Source organism: Euprymna scolopes, chromosome 4, assembly GCF_053919585.1.
Source record: "Euprymna scolopes isolate OS-2025 chromosome 4, ASM5391958v1, whole genome shotgun sequence".
NCBI classification, from domain to species: domain Eukaryota; kingdom Metazoa; phylum Mollusca; class Cephalopoda; order Sepiida; family Sepiolidae; genus Euprymna; species Euprymna scolopes.
Window position 1 is genome coordinate 30,286,995 of NC_136485.1, and position 21,650 is coordinate 30,308,644.

The following is a 21,650-nucleotide window of genomic DNA, read 5'->3' on the forward strand; positions in this document are numbered from 1 at the left end:
AAAGGAGAGTTCATCCACGCTGCAATAGCTTCAAAACCACTCTAATATTGCCGACGACGCCCAAGAGATCAGTTGAAGACATAGTTACACACCAGCAAAGCCTTGGTAAAAAACACCTCCAGTTTTCATACCTAAGGTGTTTACGGCTGGTCCCATATTAGCTGCTCATAAAAATCCTGAGTGATGTGGACCGTCGTGCGTGATTTGCGTTCATCTTTGTATTCTAAACGAAAGTGAATGTCGCCAAATCCAAAACGTTCCTTGGTTATGTAATTTGCTTCAAATAGCTTGAAAAAAGAAATTGATGTTAAACTTTATTAAAAAAAATATTAATGCTATTTTAACCAATGTGTAGGTAAAACAAAATAAATTGTTTTAAGTAATTTGCCAACAGTGTTTTCTTTAAAATAATTAGTTTCAGTGAAAATATTGATAAACTTTATATGCGCTTAAAAACAAACTTAGTGCTCAACAGAAATATTTTTATATTGACATCAAGACGATTATTGAGAAAACAATATAAAAATTAGCTTATTAATAAAAATAATTAATTATTCAACTGATATCATATACAGTGAGGAAAGATAAAAATATCGCAATCGAAAAGACAATTCCATTTCCTTGTCATGAAAAATCGGTTTCCTTGTTTGTTGCAGACAATCTCCTAATTGGCCAGTCGTGTACAAATCCCAGGACCGATAGGAGAATTTTATCATGTCTCAAAGTAACACAATATTCAAGGAGCGAGATCGTAGATGCGCCAGTGTACAACTGATGTTCTATACCGATCCAAGTTATGGCGACAGAACCATCATGCTACCTCACATCTTAGAAGTCGGTCTTAAAGTCAAAACCACAGTGCAGCTGGATGTGCTTATAAGTGTGGTTATCCTCTGGTGCAATAAGACAGACCCTAGATGTCGCAGCAGGACTCTGCATCGGCCCACAAGTTCAAGGAGACACAGACTTGGCTTCAGAAGGATTCCTACGACTTTGTACCTTTCTCTCACTGGTCCCTTCTTCGCGACCTGAATCCGCTTGACTGCTTCGTTTGATCATACGTCGAGAACACCACCAACATGACCTCCCACAAAACCAAAGCCAACCTGATCGCCTCCATCGCCACGTATTCGCCGAACTTTCGTCGGCGCTTGTGGGAAAGGCATGCTACGAGTTCCTCGGATTTTTTAGGCATGACGACCTTCACTAAAACCTCAACACATACACATACAATTAAGCACACACATGTACACACACACGTATATATATATATATATATATATATATATATATATATATATTTGCAAATACCAAAACAACAAGGAAAAGATAACATCATATTTGTATCTTTTCGAATATTACAATTATTTCAACATCAACCAGAAAATTTTACATTTTTTGTTATTTAAAAATTTTCGTGGTAAACGTCTCATCAGTTAAGTTGAAGAAAATTATGGGATAATACGTATCTTAATACATTTCCATTCTGTTATTAAATCAGACAGTGTGTACGGTCTCATGGTTCTTTTAATGAATCCACAACCGGTGTTAGAGAATTTTTTATGGACTACTTTGTCTAAGAATTTTAATATACAGGGTGTTTCAAAAGTCTTGGGAACATAACGATTTTTAATAACTCAAAATGTTCCCAAGACTTTTGAAACACCCTGTATTAAACCTTTCGAAAAAAATTTCTCTAATATACATACATATTCACACACCCACACCCACACATATATATATATATATGTGTGTGTGTGTGTGTGTGTGTGTGTATGTGTATTTAGTTATTCGGAATGGAAGCTGGAAAATCGTGCAAGCTACACGATATAAAAATCAATGGTTGTTTATCAAGCATAAGTTAATTTTAAAACATATATTTTCATGCAAGGATTATAGATCCATGTGCTCTGACAATCTCAGCTTTACAGATAGACATTAGAATTCACGTTGCAACCAACTCCAAGCTTCCTTGATTGTTTTTACTCTTTTCTTCGTTTTCAACGTGGACCTAAAGTTTAATATTCATTTTTGGTTAATATAGTTTTATACAATCTTTAATACATTATTTCTCTCAGACATTGAAATTTTCAAAGGATGTACTAACCAGGGAAATTATAACTTGTGTATATAAATATAAGTTTGCTAACTGTTTACTCTCTGAGGATAAAACATATTTTTGACACTCTATGGAATAAGGAAATGATATTTTTTTATCTATATCACATGTTTCGAATAATAAGTGTTGTCAAATATTTAGCAAAATTGACAATTTTTTCATATGTATTCGCCTTAGGAATTTGTGTTAAAACTTGAATTGGAAGTGACTTTTAGACAGTTGAAACTGTTCTACATGTCCACAAAATTTTCCATAATTACGCAAGCATTCAAAATCCACACAAAATAAGAAGGCACTAAACTAAATATATTTAACTTTCTTATCAGCTTGCAAACTGTGCATACGTTTTATTGAGAAGCCTTTTATATTCATAATGTTGTGTGTACACATAATATGTATATTTATGTGTGCATCTAAATCTTTATAAATTGCTGAAACGTATTTTCTTTTGTATAGCTACAACAGTTTACTCTAGGAAAGGTGACTGTGAAATAAGCACTTTCTAAGGGACAAGGGCGAGACAACCCCTGACCGCATTATATGTGGAGAGTATTGTTAAGTCAAGTGGCAGAGGTTAGACGCAATAGTGAGTAGGTTACTTAAACTATTTAAAATTTAATAGGCATATTGACTATTGTCCGATCTAATGAAACTTATATACGGAAATATCACGTTCACACACCTGTTCTCATGAGATCACTGAAGTTAAGCAATGTTGAACCTGGTTAGCACCAGATGGGTGATAATTTTAGGGATATCCATGCGCTTTATGTAGAAGACGTCGACGCCCCCTGCAAGAGCTGCAAAAACCTAACTTCCTCAGCTCTCATTACACATGCGACTGGGGACCGCTTGTGAATTGCATACTCTCATAGAACTTCCTCCTTCAGAGGAAACTGTTAAAACCTGACTAGAGTTGTTGCCGCAGATTATTGTTTTTTTAAACACAAAACAATAATGACGCATCATGAAGAATTGATTATATAATGTTATGAATTGAATTAAAAAATCTTTAAGTTATAAATTTATTATATTTTTTACTAGAATATCTTGTCCTTTTCATTTCCAGTTTTAACAAATAGTCCTTTACTTTTCCATGTAAAACTTAACCATATTACTTATCATTTTCGTATTTTTCTATTGTAATCCATGATTTTTCCAGGCTCCCAATAAATTCCCTTGTTCTTTGTTTAATTTCAGTCTTATTTTTTGCCACCATAAACACATATGTAATAACAATGTACACCACTCGTCTGCTTTCAATAAAATACCCCAATTATACCCCTTTTCATGATTTAATTCTCTCTGCTTAACTTTTTACTTATCTTTTCGGGACAGCAGTGAATTAGTAGAAACACTAGTCGCTGATGCGAGGTAATTGCTATGAGAACCAGTCATAGAAAGCGTCGCTTACTTCCTTACATATTTTTACGATTTAGAACAGCAGAAAATCATTCAAACTTTTGTTTTACTAAAAGAAAATTGAAAAAAAAATGTTTTCACAAAATAGCGGAGAAGATGATCAATGAACTGAAATAATTGTTTGAAATTTGGTCGAAAAATGAGTGAGCTGCGAAGCTTTACAACAGTTCTTAATGACTAAAACTGCTACTTAACCATATATTAAAAAACTACCGTGTTCGAATGATTATATATATATATATATATATATATATATATATAACTTCTTAGTCTATCGCGGCCGATGAAAACCACGAACATCACAGATATTTTGAAATTGAAACTTTAAAGAGATGCCTATATATAATGTTAGTTATGTGAATGTGTATATGTATATTTCGATGTTCACGATTAAGTCCTAAAATAATTAGTCGACATAATAATGCGTAATGAATTATGTTCAGTTTAATTTATATATAGGGGAGTTAAAAGAATAAAAATAAGATCGATCCTTTAAGAGAAGACTTATCGGTAGAACGCAAAGCTCAACTAAATGCTTTGGAGCTTATATAGATTATCAATAAAATAAGAAAACGACAATATAAAAAAATATATTTATGTATATAGATTTATTTGTATATTCAACGAGGATCATGTATAAATTAGGGATGTAGAATAAGTAAAACTCTTTATATCATAGTATTTCGAAGCCTAATTGTTGCCATATCGTGTACATTTGATGCTTCAACAAACAATAATAATTTTCTTGTCGATTGTGGGGCCACGGCATATGTGATTACAAAGGAATCTGATTTATCAATTTTGACCCCAACATTAAGCCACATAATCATTTTGTAGAACTAGCTGACGGGAGTCGAGTCAATGATATCGTTTTGAAAAGAGGCAATGCGAAAATCTCGCTAAAGAACAATAAAGGTGAGCAGTGTTTCTGTATTCTAGAAAACGCTCTTCTAATCCCAAAATTTAAACAAAATATATTTTCTGTACAAGCTGCCACAAAACAAGGTGCAAATATAAACTTTAGCCCCAATAAATCAAAACTGGTATACCCGAATGGAACTGTATTCGACATTAAAGAAAATGGACGACTATATTATTTAAATAGCGTAGTCCCATCAAAAACCGCCTGCCATGATCTACAGACATGGCATAAAATTCTTGGACACTGCAATATTCCTGATATCAAAAAGTTGCCGACTGTAGTTGATGGAATGCGAATACAAACATCAAAAACCTTCAACTGCGACGTCTGTACGCAAGGGAAAATGACAACTTATCAAAACAAAATACCAGACAAAAAGGCAAAAAAAATCCTATCAATGGTGCATTGTGACTTGAACGGTCCCGTAGAACCGATGGCCAGATAACATTATAGATATGTGTTGAATTTCGTAGATGACCATTCAGGTTTAATAATGGTTTACTTTTTAAAGAACAAATGTGATACCCTGCTAGCAACTAAGAAATATCCAGCCGACATGGCCCCCTACGGTGAAATCAAGTGTATTCGCTCTGACAACGGTACGGGATTCACCAATAAAGACTTTGAACTTGTACTAATTAACCATCATATCAGGCATGTAATATCAGCTCCTAGATCGCCACACCAAAACGGGACTGCTGAACGTGCGTGGCGGCCACTTTTTGAAATGGCGAGATGCCTACTCATTGAATCAAAACTCCCTAAAAACCTTTGGACGGATGCACTTATGGCGGCAGCCTATATTCGCAACAAGTGCATTAACAAAACACTATCTAAAACTCCATTTGAATCTTTCTGCGGTAAAAAAAAACACATTTAAGCAGAATGCATATATTTGGTTCAACTTGCTGCGCATATATAGAGAAAAAGAGTAAATTGAATATTAAAGCCGACAGAGGTATATTTCTTGGATACGATAAAAACAGTCCAGCCAATTTAATATTTTTTCCCGAAAAAAATAAAATAAAAAGAATCCGGTGTGTAAAATTCAGACACGTTTAATTTTACAGACGAAAACCCGTCATATGAAGAGGATGAAATTATATTACCTCAAATAATTAGAACAAATGAAAACAATAAAAATGACGGAGACGAGAGTGTCCATGATGATGATGATGATGATAAAGTCGAAAGATATCCCAAAAGAAATAGAAGACGACCCGATTTTTTTGTGGTCGACAATATAAAAGATTATCAAATCGACTATTGCTATTCAATGGAAAATGCGCCAAAAAGCTTCAACGAAGCAATTAATTCAGAACATTGTGATGAATGGAAAATTGCCATGAAAAAAGAAATAGATGCCTTAACCGAAAATGATACCTATACGGTAGTGCCTCTCCCAAGAGATAAATATGTTATTTCTACCAGATGGGTCTTTACAAAAAAGAGTACAGCATCAGGCGTAGAACAGTACAAAGCAAGATTTGTTGCTAAGGGGTGCTCTCAGATTTACGGTAAAGAATACTTTTCTACGTTTTCGCCGATCACAAACCTAACGACAATCAGAATTTTAATGCAAGTCGCATCACAATATGACCTAAACATCCATCAAATGGACGTAAAAATGCTTATTTGAATGCCCCAATAGACTGTGAAATTTATATTACCCCTCCAGAGGGATTTATAATGAAAACTAAAAATAGCGTGTGGCGACTTAACAAGTCATTATATGGTCTAAAGCAGAGTGCTCAGTGTTGGAACACAGTATTCCATGATTATATTATTAAACAACGATTTAGACAATGCGCTGTATACCCCTGTTTATATACCCGACACAAAGACGATAAACTACTGATTTTGGTTTTGTGGGTCGATGATATTTTAATCGCATCAAATTGTGACATAATGTTAACTGATGTTAAGAACAAATTAAGTAAAAGATTCAAAATGACCGATCTTGGCAAAATATCCTGGTTTCTGGGGATAGAATTTACTCAAAGCAAAGGACTTGTTACGATGACTCAAGCGAGATACATCGACAAAATACTATTAAAATTTGAAATGGGAGAGTGCAAGAAACGCTCTACACCGGGCGAAAATGATATTAATAAAATATACACACAGAATCTGAAATAATAAATGACACACAATATCGCGAAATTATAGGTAGTCTTATCTATTTAATGACTGCAAGCAGGTACGACATATGCTATACAGTAACAAAACTGTCACAAACATGATCACGACCGACAATGAAGGATTTAAACAGAGCTAAAAAAGTCCTACGTTATTTAAAAGGAACCAAAGAACAGAAGTTAGTATTTAGAAAATCAAGAAATCCTCTAAAATTAGAAGGTTTTTCGGATTCAGACTGGGCAAACGACGAGGATCGCAAGAGTGTATCTGGATATTGTTTCAAACTCTGAGAAAATTGGCCTATTATTTCATGGAAATCTAAAAAGCAACAGATTGTATCTCTCTCTACGACCCAGGAAGCACTCTACCTTAAAAATATCCTGAAGACTATTTTAGAGCCAGAATTGATTACAAGCCCCGTAGTAATTAATTGTGATAATCAAGCCAGTATAGTCTTTGCACAGAACACGATAATCAACCAAAGATCTAAGCATATAGATATAAAATACCATTTCATACAAAACGAGATAAAAAAGGAATTCATTATTTTGAATGACATATCATCAGAACAAAATATCCCTGATGTATTTACGAAACCGGCGACACGGATAAAGCTACAACGTTTTTTCTGAAAACTTGTTGGTGAATTCGACTGAATATTTTTTTTCTTTCACTGCACTGTATGTATATAGATTTCTATATATTAAAAATACAGACCAGCGAAGTTCCACTTATGAGAAGGCTCTTACTTTTTTTGCATGAATATCAGCGGAACCCCTAGGGGTAATGCGCAGAGTATATAGATTTCTATATAAAAAAAGAAAAAAAATTAGTCCTGGACAAGACGTTAAACTGTATCCATTTTATTTGTATTAACACTTTAACCTACTAATGCGTAACTAATACTTTTGCTAACAAAAAAAAAAATCTTTGTAATTTTCCTTTTTGACATTTGAACACAATTAAAAATGGCGTCTTTTTAAATGCTAAAATTCTAAGACCCAAATGATTTTTCTAATTTTTGTTATGTCTAAGTAAATATAAAAATATATATTTATTTTTGAGCAGAACAAACACAAGGGACTTCCCCATTATAAAAAAAATAGGGAGGATGTTGCAATATTTTGGAGCTATAATGGGGTATGATCCCACACAGTCGGACGATTCTATTTATAAACGATGCTGCTAAGAACTGATGAATCAAATTAATTCACGTTCTGCTACCAACCAATCAAAAACCAGAATAGCTTCATAAATATTAAACCTTTTCTGGAGCAATTTCACATGTTCTTTTCCCGGGTTTCGACACGGTAAGAATATTTTGTTCTGTGGAACTGTCTACTACAAACAAGTACCTCCCAGGACTTGTGTGCAACAGCGAACCATCTGAAACTCAAAATGGCTTACACTTTTAGACTAATGCTTCTCTTCAGAGGAGGAGAGGAGATGGTAAGTAACATAATAGACATGCGATGTCTAGCGATAGTTACGAGAGGCGTGCAATAAGTAATGCCCCTGACCCACTTCCCATAGCAGTAGAGCAGTTATTAGTGTTTTTCGACATAGAAACCACCCAGAGTTATGCATTTCTCCCATCGGTTGATGCAGCTCTAGAGACCGTTTTTGTAGAACACCCCAGGTTTGTCCTCCAACCACGGCGTGACTTCAGAAATCAAGGCTGCATCATCTGGGAAACACTTTCCTTTCAAAAAACAACTTCATGGCTTGATTTTGATAGCTTCGCTTAATTTCCTCAAAAGTGAAGCATATTAGGCTCCTGTAATTTTGGTACCCTTTGCCAGGAAATCTGTCATCTCTACTCCGTCCTCGTCCCAGAAGACTGTGAGTATGACCTTACCAGCGGAGGGCTGCACCCCTGCCTTCTTTTGAGGTGGTGAGTCCAAGTGCTTCCACTGCATTGACTGAGCTTTGGTCTCTGGATTATAGTGATTGACTCAGGTTTCATCTTTTGTAGTCAGTCTTTTGAAAAACTTTGATTTATCTTCTTGGCACATCTCCCAATTCATCCTCGAGCACTCGACGTGTTCTCGCTTCTAGAATGGTGTGAGCAACCTGGGAATCCATCTGGCAGACACCGTGTGCATATGCAAATGGTCATGAATGATAGTTCCAACAGGCCCTGTACTAATCTTGACGTCTTGGGCTATTTGGCGAATAGTAATACGTCGATCTTTTTCCAAAATGGCAGACTCAACTTGACGGACAGATGCCTCATCTATGGCAGAAGGAGGTGCGCCCAGGTCTGGAAGCTGTTTCCAAATAAGTCCGGCCATGTTTGAATTCACGATACCAGCGTTTTACAAGGTTATATGATGGGGCATTATCACCATGTTTCTTTCATTTCAGCAAAAGTCTCCTGTGGTGTGCGTCCTTTCAAATACAAAAACCGAATCACTGCTCGACATTAAACAGGCTCCAGTTAACACCTGACTCAGTTTAAACACCTGTAAAATAGAAACCACAATTAGTTCAGAGCTGTAATTTGCCACATGACCCGTCCAGATATAAATCATTGAGCATGCATAATTTCAGCATTATCAGGCAACTGGAACTGTGTCAGGAGCATTACTTATTGCACGCCCCTCGTATATTAGGCGCGAAATAATTGCGCAGTGAGTGATAAAATATTGAAACTGTTTGTGGATGGAATATATAATGAAGTTAAGGGTATATCACGTATGCCATGGCGGGTTTAATATATTCGTGCATAAGCGCATCTAAACTCTCAGGAAGAATATAGGATAAGTGATTAAAAAACGATGATTATGTAAACATATGCATTAATGAATTTTATCTATTCGAAGGGTTAACTTGAAATAGGGTCTTTATTCTATATCTGTATATATAAATAGAAGTATTGGAATTTTAACTTCGTATAGATGTATAAATTATTAAAAATAATTAATATAATAAAAGAATAAAGGTAACAAGATTACAAATTTTAACTTCGTATAGAAATATAAATTATAAAAATAATTAATATTAATAAAATAATTGAGGTAAGAAGATTATAAATTTTATTTTCATATAGAATTATAAATTATCAAAGATAATTAATATAATAAAAGAATAAAGGTAAGAAGATTATAAATTTTAACTTCGTATAGAAGTATAAATTATTAAAAATAATTAATATAATAAAATAATTGACGTAGGAAGATTATAAATCTTAACTCCGTAGAAATATAAATTATTAAAAATAATTAATATAATAAAAGAATAAAGGTAAGAAGGTCATAAATGTTAACTTCGTATAGGAGTATAACTTATAAAAATAGTTAATATAATAAGAGAATAAAGCTTAGAAGATTATAAATTTTAACTTCGTAGAAATATAAATTATTAAAAATAATTAATATAAAAGAATAAAGGCAAGGAGATTATAAATTCATACAAGAATAAAATATAAAAGATATAAAAATAAAAAAATATATAAAAAATATAAATGAATAAGATGATTAAGGGAAACGTGTAGCGGTTGTTGATAGACATTCGAAAACTTTTAACCTATCTGTCCTTATTAAATAAACGAATAAATCTCTATACATTAGTATATATTTAAATATTGTCGATTTCTTTAGTTTAATTTAGATATGCGAATGGAAAAAGCTATCAAACCTCTATTAATAAATATTCTTTTGAACTATCAGATAAGGAAAGAAGGTTTTAAGGAAACATCAAACGAGTGCAAGACTCACATTTGACTTTTTAAAGATTGGCATTAAGTCTTTTCCATAGACAATAGAAAATAGCAGTATGGGCCCCTGATTTAAAAAAAAAATCCTTAAAGTCTTTAAACTTAAGCATCATGTTTAAGACACTTTATTGAATAAAAACCATGCAATTGATTTTGGGACAGAGGTATATCTTGTGGAATTGTCTTCGAAAACCAATCAAGCGAACATTACACTGAACTCAGCTCGAAGGGTAGGCTGTAAGAAACTAGGCGAACTGAAAAGAACCGCTAAACTTTGGTTCTATGTCTTGCAAAATATGACGATCATATAATTTTTTATGTGTATATTGTAATGCGTATAAACGCTTTTACAATGGAAAATGAACAACTACAAATTATATTTGGAAGCTGAGTTTGTGATTGTCCTACTTCATACGGTCGTGATTACTGCAATATTTTACATAGTTGCCTCAGTTATAGATTAAATAAAAACTTTGTTTATCAATGACTCACCATTAATAAATAACTGAATGCAACGCGATGATTTATTTAAGTAGGAGGATAAGACTAAAATCTTGCTATTGAAAACAATGATTGGATTAAAACAGAAGTTGACTATGTAATTAGACGGCTGTACAAGAATTTGTTTACATTGGAATTGATAACAACCGTTCGGTTGTAAACTGGCAAGCAGCCTTATGGAACTGTCTTCCACAATTATTGGAAAGAAAATCTGTTTATAGATGGTCTGCTTAGCGAAAGGTGTACAGAGTAAAAAAAGGAAAGTATTTTACAGTAGACAAATGTTTGCTGTGTATATTCTACAGAGGTAACTGGAGACTGGACTCATTTGAAAACAACATTAAAATAAAAAAAAAGTATGAAAATACGAGAAATATCTCTTCTGAAAGAAAGAGACTGTAAGAATAGGAAGAGCACATCGTCTATTATATTTCAAAGTGAGTTTTGTTCTCTGTTAAGACAAGTGAGAAAGCATTCTTCAAGTATAGTCTGTCAACACCTGCGGCGAGTCTGTCAGAAGATCTTGAATAATGTATTCTATTTTTTACTTATGCATGACTGGAACGATTCTCTTATTTAATATTAAGATTTATTGAAAACAAATCATTTGGAGAATATTTTATGAGACACGTTTTATAATGATGCTTAATTAAAATAAACACTTAAATAAACATATTTTTATTAGATTTTTATTAGAAAAGATCAAATAAATATTATTTTCTGTTAAAAATATGATGTTTGGTTTAAAAATCGTTTCATTATGAACTTGTAATTAAACACTATTTTAAACTGATTTTATAATGTTTGATTAAAATACCCTGTTTAATAAACATATTTTAATCATAGAATATAAACTAAAGACTATTATTTTTATTTTTTAAAAAGCCTTTTTATGATGTGTGGTAAAAAAAGTAGAAGTATATTTATTTATTGTTTAAATGTCAATAAATAGCTTTAAAAAGAAAATAGTGTTTAGATTATTTCGTAAGTGGAACAACTTAATAATTAATTAAAAAAAACTGAAGGGATTATTCAGAGACTCAATACGAGTTACTCTTGCTGACGCACAGCAAGTATCGAGGTAACATTGTTTGAAGAAAGCGAGAAAGAATACTCCTAGCAGGAGTTCCCCAAATGTGACAACTGTGACAATAGTTGGACATGGCCACACGTTGACCATTTAATAAGACTGCTCATCAAGAATATATTAACATTGGAATTGAAAACTATATTCTGTAGTTTGCAGGGAAGCAGACCTATAGTGTTGCCTTCATCAGTTACGGGAAATGAAATATGTTCACCAATGTTCTATTTAGCTTACGGTTCCCAGAATATAAAAAGAAAGTTGCATCTAGACAAATCTTTGCTGTGAATGTTCAACAGAGATAACCGGAGATGGGAAGCTATGAGAACACTTACAATCAAAATAAAGAATAAGTATAGAATGCTAGCATTACTGAGAGAAAGAGGCTGGAAAGTTATGAAGATAACATCATCTATTATATTTCGAAGTTAATTCTATACTTTGTATAACTTCTGAATAAAATGAAAGTGATGTTCTGTTAGACAGATCAAATAAATCAATCAATCTGAAAGGGAACAAGTACTTACTGATTAAAGGAACAAATTCGGAGGTTTCTGGAAGGTTTTCTGCCACGGCTAGCATAAAAACGGAAAACGCTAGAAGCACTGTGATACCAAGAGCAATTTTTTCGCCTGAGTCTGGAGGGAGACAGAAGACAAGAAGGGTCAGTGCGGACATCATGATGCATGGAAAGACGACGTTGTACATGTAATACAGAATTCGTCGTCGGATGTGAACATGGAATGTGACATCGGGGAAGGGTTCCGGGCAGCAGCTGTAGGTGACCACGTTACGCACTATTTTGATGGACAGCAGTTCCCACTCTCCGTTGACCACGTAATTGGACAAGTCCACTTCGCTGGTCTGGTTTGTAACGTCGACTTGAAAGCCATCGTATGTCCAAGAGCCGAACTTTAGGATACACATCTGCTCATCGAAAGGAAAATAAGTAACGTCCACTTTGCAAGAGCTTTGTAGTTTCGTCGGAATCGGCCAGAAAACCTCCCCGGTGTTCTTGACCATAGCGTTTGCCGGCATCAGCCCCTCCGTATATTCAGCAGCACTGGACAAAAATGAAATGAAACAATCAATTAGAAAATGAACACACATATCAAAATTAATATTGGTAATCAAACTATTGAATGAAAGGACGCATTGTACAAACTAATTCTAAAAAATAAACATAACCTGTAAATACATTTGTGTAGGAGGTATTAGACATCGAAATATGAATGTTGCTTTTGAATGAAAAATTCGAGTCATGTCCATTATATGTATAGATATACGTATATATGCATATATATATATATATATATATATATAAGATATATATATAGAAGATATATTATATAAGATATATATAAGATATATTATATATTATATATATATAAGATATATATATATATAAGATATATTATATCATATATATATATATATATATATATATTAGAAGGTAAACAGTTACATTTGGTCGCTACAAACAGCCATCTGTTTCAGTTCATCAAACTACAACTGGCGATCCTGAACCATCTGACGTTAAATCCTTAGCGTCAGGTTGTTTATCCTTGCCTGATGAGGACTCATTGACTGAAATAGATGGCTGTTTGTAGCGACGAAATGTAACTGCTTATCTTCTAAAAATATATATAATATTTTGCTCTTGTAAGAGAATAATAAATAACAATCCCATTGAGTTAATTAGTTTCTGTTTTTGAATATCTCAAGCATGGATTCAGCTATCTATCTATCTATCTATCTTTCTTTCTCTCTCTCTCTCTCTCTCTCTCTCTCTATATATATATATATATATATATGTGTGTGTGTGTGTGTTTGTGTGAAAATAAAATAATTATAATAATATAATTCCTCGCACGCACATACACATATATATTTATATTTAAATATTATTTGGGGTACATAATTTTATACTTAGCTAAATATAGTTTTGTTGTTTTGTTTTACGGCATATCAAACCTGTTTGGGTTATTTAATGTTGAATCCAGTGATTTTGGAAATAATATTCATGTTGCATCCAGTTATTTTCTAGAAGGTTTTTATTCTTCAAGCTCTTTGTATCTGTAATTGAGAGTCTGTATTGCTTGGTTTGGTGGTTTTATCGTTGATTAATCGTTTTTGTTCCCTGCGCTGAAGAACATGAATGAGTTTTGCAATGGGACAGGGAGAAGGGTTACAGTATTAATGTTTGGTACATTTTAAGTTCAGAAACCTGTCAGGAAGTGAGTGAGATAGAAAGTGAAAAAGAAAAAGGGAAGGGAAGAAAGGTGGGATATATATATATATATTTTTTTTTTGTTGCAAAACATAATTAAGGTTTGCAAAATCGAGTAGACAAACAAAAAGACAATATTAGGTGCATTTCGCCTTAGGAAGCGAATATCTTCAGATAGCCTGATCTGGTAGCACCAAAGCTAAATATAGACCATATTTTAATACAACGAATTAAAAAATAAGAGTGAAAGAGAAAGCTGCCCGCTGCGTGTCTCGCTCAACAGAAGTGAATCGAGGTATAATTACGAAAATAATAATATGAAATGAAAATATGGCAACTAACACAAAAAATGAATTAAAAAACCGAAAGGAAAAATTTAAGCAGAATACACTACGAAGGGCGTGCAAAAAGTAATGCCCTTGGCCCACTTCCCATAGGAGTAGAGCAACGAAACTTGGCACAGTTATTAGTCTTTATCTACTTAGGAACCACCTTGAGTTATGCATTTCTCCCATCGTTTGATGCAGCTGTGGAGACCGTTTGTGTAGAATACCCCAGGTTGGTCCTCCAACCACGACGTGACTTCAGAAATCAAGGCTGCATCATTTGGGAAACGCTTTCCTTTCAAAACAACTTCATGGTTGGAAAGAGGTGAAAGTCAGAGGGTGCAAGGTCAGGAGAGTAGGGAGAATGGGGTAGGATTTACTAACCACACGCTCGTGCTTCTGATCTGGTGATATGCGAGTTGTGGACCGGAACGTTGTCCCGCAGGAGGAGGGTAGCTTTGCTGATCTTGTCCCGCCTCTTGGTTTTGATAGCTTCGCTTAATTTCCTTAAAGGTGAAGCATAATAGGCTCCTGTAATTGTGGTATCCATTGCCAGGAAATCTGTCATCACTACTCCGTCCTGGTATCAGAAGACTGTGAGCATGACCTTGCCAGCGGAGGGCGGCACCCTTCATTCTTTGGAGGTGGTGAGTCCTAGTGCTTCCACTGCATTGACTGGGCTTTGGTCTCTAGAACATAGTGATGGGCCCAGGTTTCATACTGTGTAATCAGTCTGTTGAAAAACTTTGACTCATCTTCTTGGCATATCTCCAAATTCATCTTCGAGCACTCGACGCGTTCTCGCTTCTTGAATGGTGTGAGCAACCTGGGAATCCATCTGGCAGACACCTTGTGCATATGCAAATGGTCAAGAATGATAGTTTCCACAGACCCTGTAATAATCTTGACGTCTTGGGCTATTTGGCGAATAGTAATGCGCCGATCTTCCAAATGGCAGCCTCAACTTGACGGACAGATGCCTCATCAATGGCAGAAGGGGGGCGACCAGGTCTGGGAGATATCTCCACTTACTTGCAGCCATGTTTGAATTCACGATGCCAACGTTTTACAAGGTCATACGATGGGGCATTATCTCCATAAGTTTCTTTCATTTCATCAAAAGTCTCCTGTGGTGTGCGTCCTTTCAATTACAAAAACCGGATCACTGCTCGACATTCAACAGGCTCCATTTCAAACCTGACTCAGTTCAAACACATGTAAAACAGAAACCACAATTAGTTTAGAGCTGTAATTTGCACCATGACCCGTAGATATATAAATCATTGCATATGCATCAGTTAGTTCAGACAGCTGGAAGTGGGTCAGGGGCATTACTTATTGCACACCCATCGTATAATAGATACCACATTTAGTAATAAAATATTTTTTTGCTTACAAAGAGGTCTGAATGACCTAATATAAATCGTTTCCAGAATTTTCAAATAAAATAATGAGTGTGATTTTCATTTTCTCAGGATAAAGTACAGTCATCTCCCTCTCAATACATACCTATAAGTCTCCTGTGTGTTATGAGTAAGTTGCTGGAATCCATATTAAATAGAGAAATAGTCAACCACCTCAGCAGGAATAACCTTCTTAGTGACACACAATATGGTTTCCGCTCTGCAAGATCTACCGCAGATGTGCTGACGGTTATATCCCACAGGATTAGTGAATCTCTTGAAAAAGGATTCCTTTCTAGGGCAATTGCTCTTGCCATATCAAAGGCCTTCGACAAGGTATGGCATAAGGGTCTAACTTCACAAGATTTCCAGCTACGGTATAACTGGAAATGTTTTCTCAATCATTAAATCATTTCTCTCCGATAGGCTCATAAGAGTAGTGGTAGATGGACAAAAATCGGAGGCCTGCAATATAAATGCTGGAATCCCTCAGGGGTCAATCCTGGGCCCAACTCTCTTCCTGGTCTACATCAATGACCTCCCTAAACACATACTTAAACCATTCGTTGACATCTATGCTGATGACACGACCATCTACGGCAACACATCAAAGGCTGTAAATGACAAAGTTCTCTCTGATTCTCTCTCCTCTGATCTCGAGCGCGTGGTTCAGTGGGGGAAGATGTGGCTGGTTACCTTTAATGCATCCAAAACCAAACTCCTATCCTTACATCATCAACGCTCTGATCCTCATCTGGCATCAATTGTGATGGATGGCTCTTGTCTGGGTGAAGCCTCGTGTTTTGACAAGCTTCTGGGTTTGACCTTTACTCCTGATCTGAAATGGAACACGTACATCAAGTCTGTTGCCAAGGTCGCTGGAAAGATGGTGGGATCCTTCTACCGCTCCAGAAGATATCTCACTACTGATGCAATTCTCTATCTATATAAAAGCCAAGTACGTCCAAGGATGGAATACTGTTGTCATATCTGGGCAGGAGTTGCTAAAAACAGCCTATCCTGCCTTGACAGAGTACAAAATAGACTCTCCCACAGAAGAGACGTTGCGAGCCTGTCCTTGTTTTATCGTTATTTCCATGGCAGATGCTCGTCTGAGCTCCAATCTCTGGCCCCCCTCGCCAATCTTTCACGAAAAACACCCGTCTAGCTGAATCTACTGTGAAAAATTTCCCCCACTCTATATCTGTGCCTAAATCAAAACGCGGATTCCATGAACAAAGCTTCTTTCTTAGAATTGCACGCCTGTGGAACTCTGTTCCGTCTGCCTGCTTCCCTCCGGACTACAACTTGGATGTCTTCAAGTCCAATGTTAACAAATTCCTAATGAACCGCCCCCTTAAGTAAACATTTCAGCAAATCTCCTCACTAACGTAATGTACTTGCAATAACCCTTATCCCTGAGTGGCTTCCGGGCCTTGATAAGTGGTGATTACTGTGTAAAAAAAAAATTCAACACTGAAACTTTAAAAACGCACACGATATTAATAAAATGTTCACAATGGCCGAACTGTATGCATTATTCTTAACATTTGAGAGTGAAAAATTCGCACGAAGCTTAGCTGGGATGTGTTGTGTAACGCGGATATCTAATATTTGCGACGTCTGCTCAACGTATTGCGAACCGCAATTACATTTAAATGAATAAACAATAGAGTTATTATATTGAAAAGAAGGGCAACTTTTTAGATTTGGTATAATGAAGGTCGAGTACAAAACAAAAAACACACTAGAGGATTCCATGCAAAATAACACTGCGAACAGTCAGTGATATTTGTTTCACAAATCAGTCATCTACATTACCTAACAAAGGTAGGCCGAGGTAAATAGAACACTTGTCTACTGTAGTTTCTATAGCTTTATAAAAATGAGATTCTTTATTTTTTTGCGGATTTCACAGGTTTTAAACTATAGACACTTTTACAGAGGGTTTATTTAATAACATTACTGTCATATAGATCTAAGGACAATTAATCAAATCATTATATGCAAGAGTCTTAATTAAATCATATTTTTGTTTCGGGTACAAAAAGAGTCCCAACGTGTACAAATATAGGCAGGAGTAAAAAAAAAAACAAAACAAAATAAAATAAATAACAAAAAACAAAAACAAAAACAAAAACAAAAAAAAACAACAACAAAAAACCGGAAAAAATCTAGCCAATAGCACATCCAAAAATGGATGACTAGAATTAAATTGTTGTCAACTTAAATTGTAAAGTCTTGATGAATGTTATTTTGCTATTTTGTTTTTGTATCCCTCGCCTTATTTCCATTTCATATTACATAATTGTTATTTGATTAATTCCGGGTTCTATTTTTGGATGTACTAGTTGCTAAGATTTCTTCTGTTTTAAAATTGTAATTATAATTCGATTTAACTCTGTCGAGCGAGATACGAAGCTGATCAGTTGGCTTTTTTACTTTTTTTTTTAAAATTCATTACGTTAAAACTTAGTCTATATTTAGTGATTATATATATATATATTATAAATATATATATATATATATTATATATATATTAACTAACATAAAAGAAAATATATAAACAAACAAAAACAAAGAAACACATTTAACGACACCTAGGTTTAAAATAGGTCAGATCACTAGATATTTAGGCTTCACGTTAAAAAACACACACAAAGGAAGGGTTGAACCTAAGGTCAACTGGAGCTTTGTCATGTTGGTGCCTGTCCATTGGCTGATTAGGAAGGGGTCAGTGGAAACTAGGAAGCTGATTGGCTTACTTAAAAAGCAATAGAATGTGCATACATAAAAACGCGAGACAACCACAACTCTTCGCATAATACTGACGAATCCTAGCGTGAATGATACGCGAAATATTATGTGTAGCTTGATTGCCATATATATTTTTATAACTTAATATATATATATATACATACATCCGCATGTAATATGTATCTATTTTAAGTATTTACTGCCACAGTGCTCAACAAGTAAAAAATGCCATATATATATATATATATATATATATATATATATATATATATATATATATATATATATATACTAGTGGGGTGTATCCGGCGTTGCTCGAGTGTTTGTAGGTGTGTGTGGTCGGGCGGGGGTGTGGGTGTTAATGAAAACTTAAGAATAAGCTAAGTAAAAAAAAACTAAAACGAATACAGAAAAACGAACGGGGGTACTCGGACGGTGGAGGAGAGTAATCAAAACATCAGAATAAAACACAAAAAAACTAATTTAAGGCAAACAAACGATGTTCAATGTAAAAATCGAAAAAAACAAAAACAAAAAAGAAAACAGAAAAACGAACGTTAAAATTGCTTTAAAAAATCTGAAAAATAACCCCCCCCCAAAAAAAACAAACACGTAAAAAATGGCTTAAATAAGCCTGTTTCGATATTAAAATTTAAAAAATCGGCAGTACCCGGGTGTTTTTGGATGTGTGTTTGTACGGTCGGGGTGGGGGTGTTAATGAAACCCTAAGAATAAGCGAAGCAAAATAAAAAAAAAAAAACAGAAAAACGAACATTACGCTAAAAATGGCTTAAATAACCCTGCTTCAATATTTAAATTCAAAAAATCGAAAAAAGAAACATCTCACACCACGATTCGAACCCAAAACGTTTAAATAATGACCCAATGCTCTAACCAACTGAGCTAACACGACGTACATGAAATTGTCTCAGTTTCTTCAAATATTTAAACTAAATCAGGTTATCACGTCATTTGACGCATGCGTACAACCGATCTCGTCATGAAAGGACGGTTTTTGCTGACCTCCCTGTAGAAAACGCACCAGGGTGAAAAAATTAACGTTTTTGGCCAATTTTTCGATATTTGTCGGGCGAAGGATGGGCTTTCATATGGGACCAAGTTTGTCAATTTTTGTTCTGTCTCTCGAAAGTTTTTAGCAGACACACAAACATACATACATACATACATGCATATATACATACATACATACATTTTCGCTTATATATATATATGTACGTGTGTGTGCGTGTGTGTGTACATATATGTGTTTGTATTATTTTAAAGTGAGATGCTATATAATTTTTTAAACAACAGACCCAACGCTGAAACCCAACCACACACTCGAGTCTATTTCTTCCAGTCTTTAATTAATAATGAGGCCATTGCAATACGTTTCCCGATTCCGATACAATTACTAAATTCTGTCCTAACTTACTGATTCCGTTACAATTATCGACTAATTTAAAATGTCTAAATATTTAATTATGAATTTGTTACTTCAAGAAAAAAAAACTTATGTGTAATTTCCGCATATATTTTTATGAACCGTAGAATCACGCTTGGAACGAACACGTATAATGACATGTTTATAAATATTTTTCTCAAATGTTTTCCTTATAATTTAATAACAATTGTAAAACGACTAAAATTTATTGTTATTAAACAAAGCCTATTTTAATTAACTCGCTTGCAATGTTATTTTAATTTGTCTATAAACAATTGAAAATATTCGATAATTGAAGTATACAACAAGAGACAGTGTTAGAACAGAATAGTTAACAAAGCCATTGCAAATGTTAAGAATGAGATTTTAAATGATAATGTTAGTATTTAACTGAAATAATTAACAGGAGTAACACAGAATGAACTTTGTTTCCTATTCTATGTCTTTCCTTCTCTGAAAGGATTTTAATAATTTGTATCTTAATTATTAAAATTTCGTCAGTTATTAGATTAATTAGTTTAACTGTTATAATAAAATATACAGGTTATAATAATAATAATACTAATGTGACTTCCTTCAATCTTGACAGACTATGGATACCCACTGTCAGAGAGCCTGCGCGTAAAACTCGTGTGGCAAGAGTTGCGCAGTCTCCAACCACGCCTCTTCTGTGTAAAAATTGTTGCCCACCAGTGGAAAGTTGAGACACAGGACGACTGGAAACAATGGCGAGATAAGCGGAGAGCACATACAGTGCCTAGAATTCCCAAATGATCACTCATTTGGTACAAGCCAGGCACAACGTTGCTTAACTTCGGTGATCTGGCGAGAACTGGTGTGTCCTGATTATGCTGTATATAATGTATTATGCAGTATATAATAATAATAATAATAATAATAATAATAATAATAACAACAACAATAATAATAATACTAATAATAAAAATAATAATAATAAGTGACCAGCAGCGAGAGTCTAAACAAGAAACACGAACATCTGAACCAAAAATAGCAGCAAAGGAAGGGAGACTAATACAAATCTGAACAGTGTAAGCAGAACAGGACATCTGAAAACAATGAGATTTAATTCTGCCAAAACGTGAACGGGGGGAAAACAAAAACAGAACCACCAAACCTAACAGAAACAACACTCTGCTGGAGTAAGATATAGGAAGAACGACAGGAACACACCAGAAATGCCGAATGGCTGAAAGACATGAAAGAAGAGCTACAAAAAATTGAAGAAGGAACGGTGAATGAAATCAGCTAAGAAACTCTAAAGAAAACCATAGGAAAAATGGCAAACTGGAGAGCACCCGGATACGACGGAATACATGCATACTGGTTAGAACATTCATGACACTACACGAAAAACTAGCCCAAAATATGAAATGTGTACAAGAAACAAACGCACCAGATTGGATGACGAAAATCAGAAGGACACGGAGGAAAGAACCGCCCCCCAGCAACTATAGGCATATGACGTGCTTACCCATTATGTGGAAAATACTGACAGCACAACTGAGGAAACAAATCTATCAATCCCTGAATAATCGTGGACTTCGCTTAGAGGAACAGAAAGGAT

The 21,650-nt window shown here is 34.5% G+C and overlaps 1 protein-coding gene across 1 annotated transcript in view; it reads right to left on the minus strand.

Annotated features, from left to right (window-relative positions):
• The window catches only part of LOC145266993 (neuronal acetylcholine receptor subunit alpha-10-like), a 790,101-nt gene that overhangs the window by 22,844 nt on the left and 745,607 nt on the right, over window positions 1-21,650 (minus strand). The window contains exon 5 of the mRNA XM_080122852.1: window positions 12,433-12,968. Coding sequence (XP_079978978.1) covers window positions 12,433-12,968 — 536 coding nt within the window. The remainder of the gene's footprint in view (window positions 1-12,432; window positions 12,969-21,650) is intronic.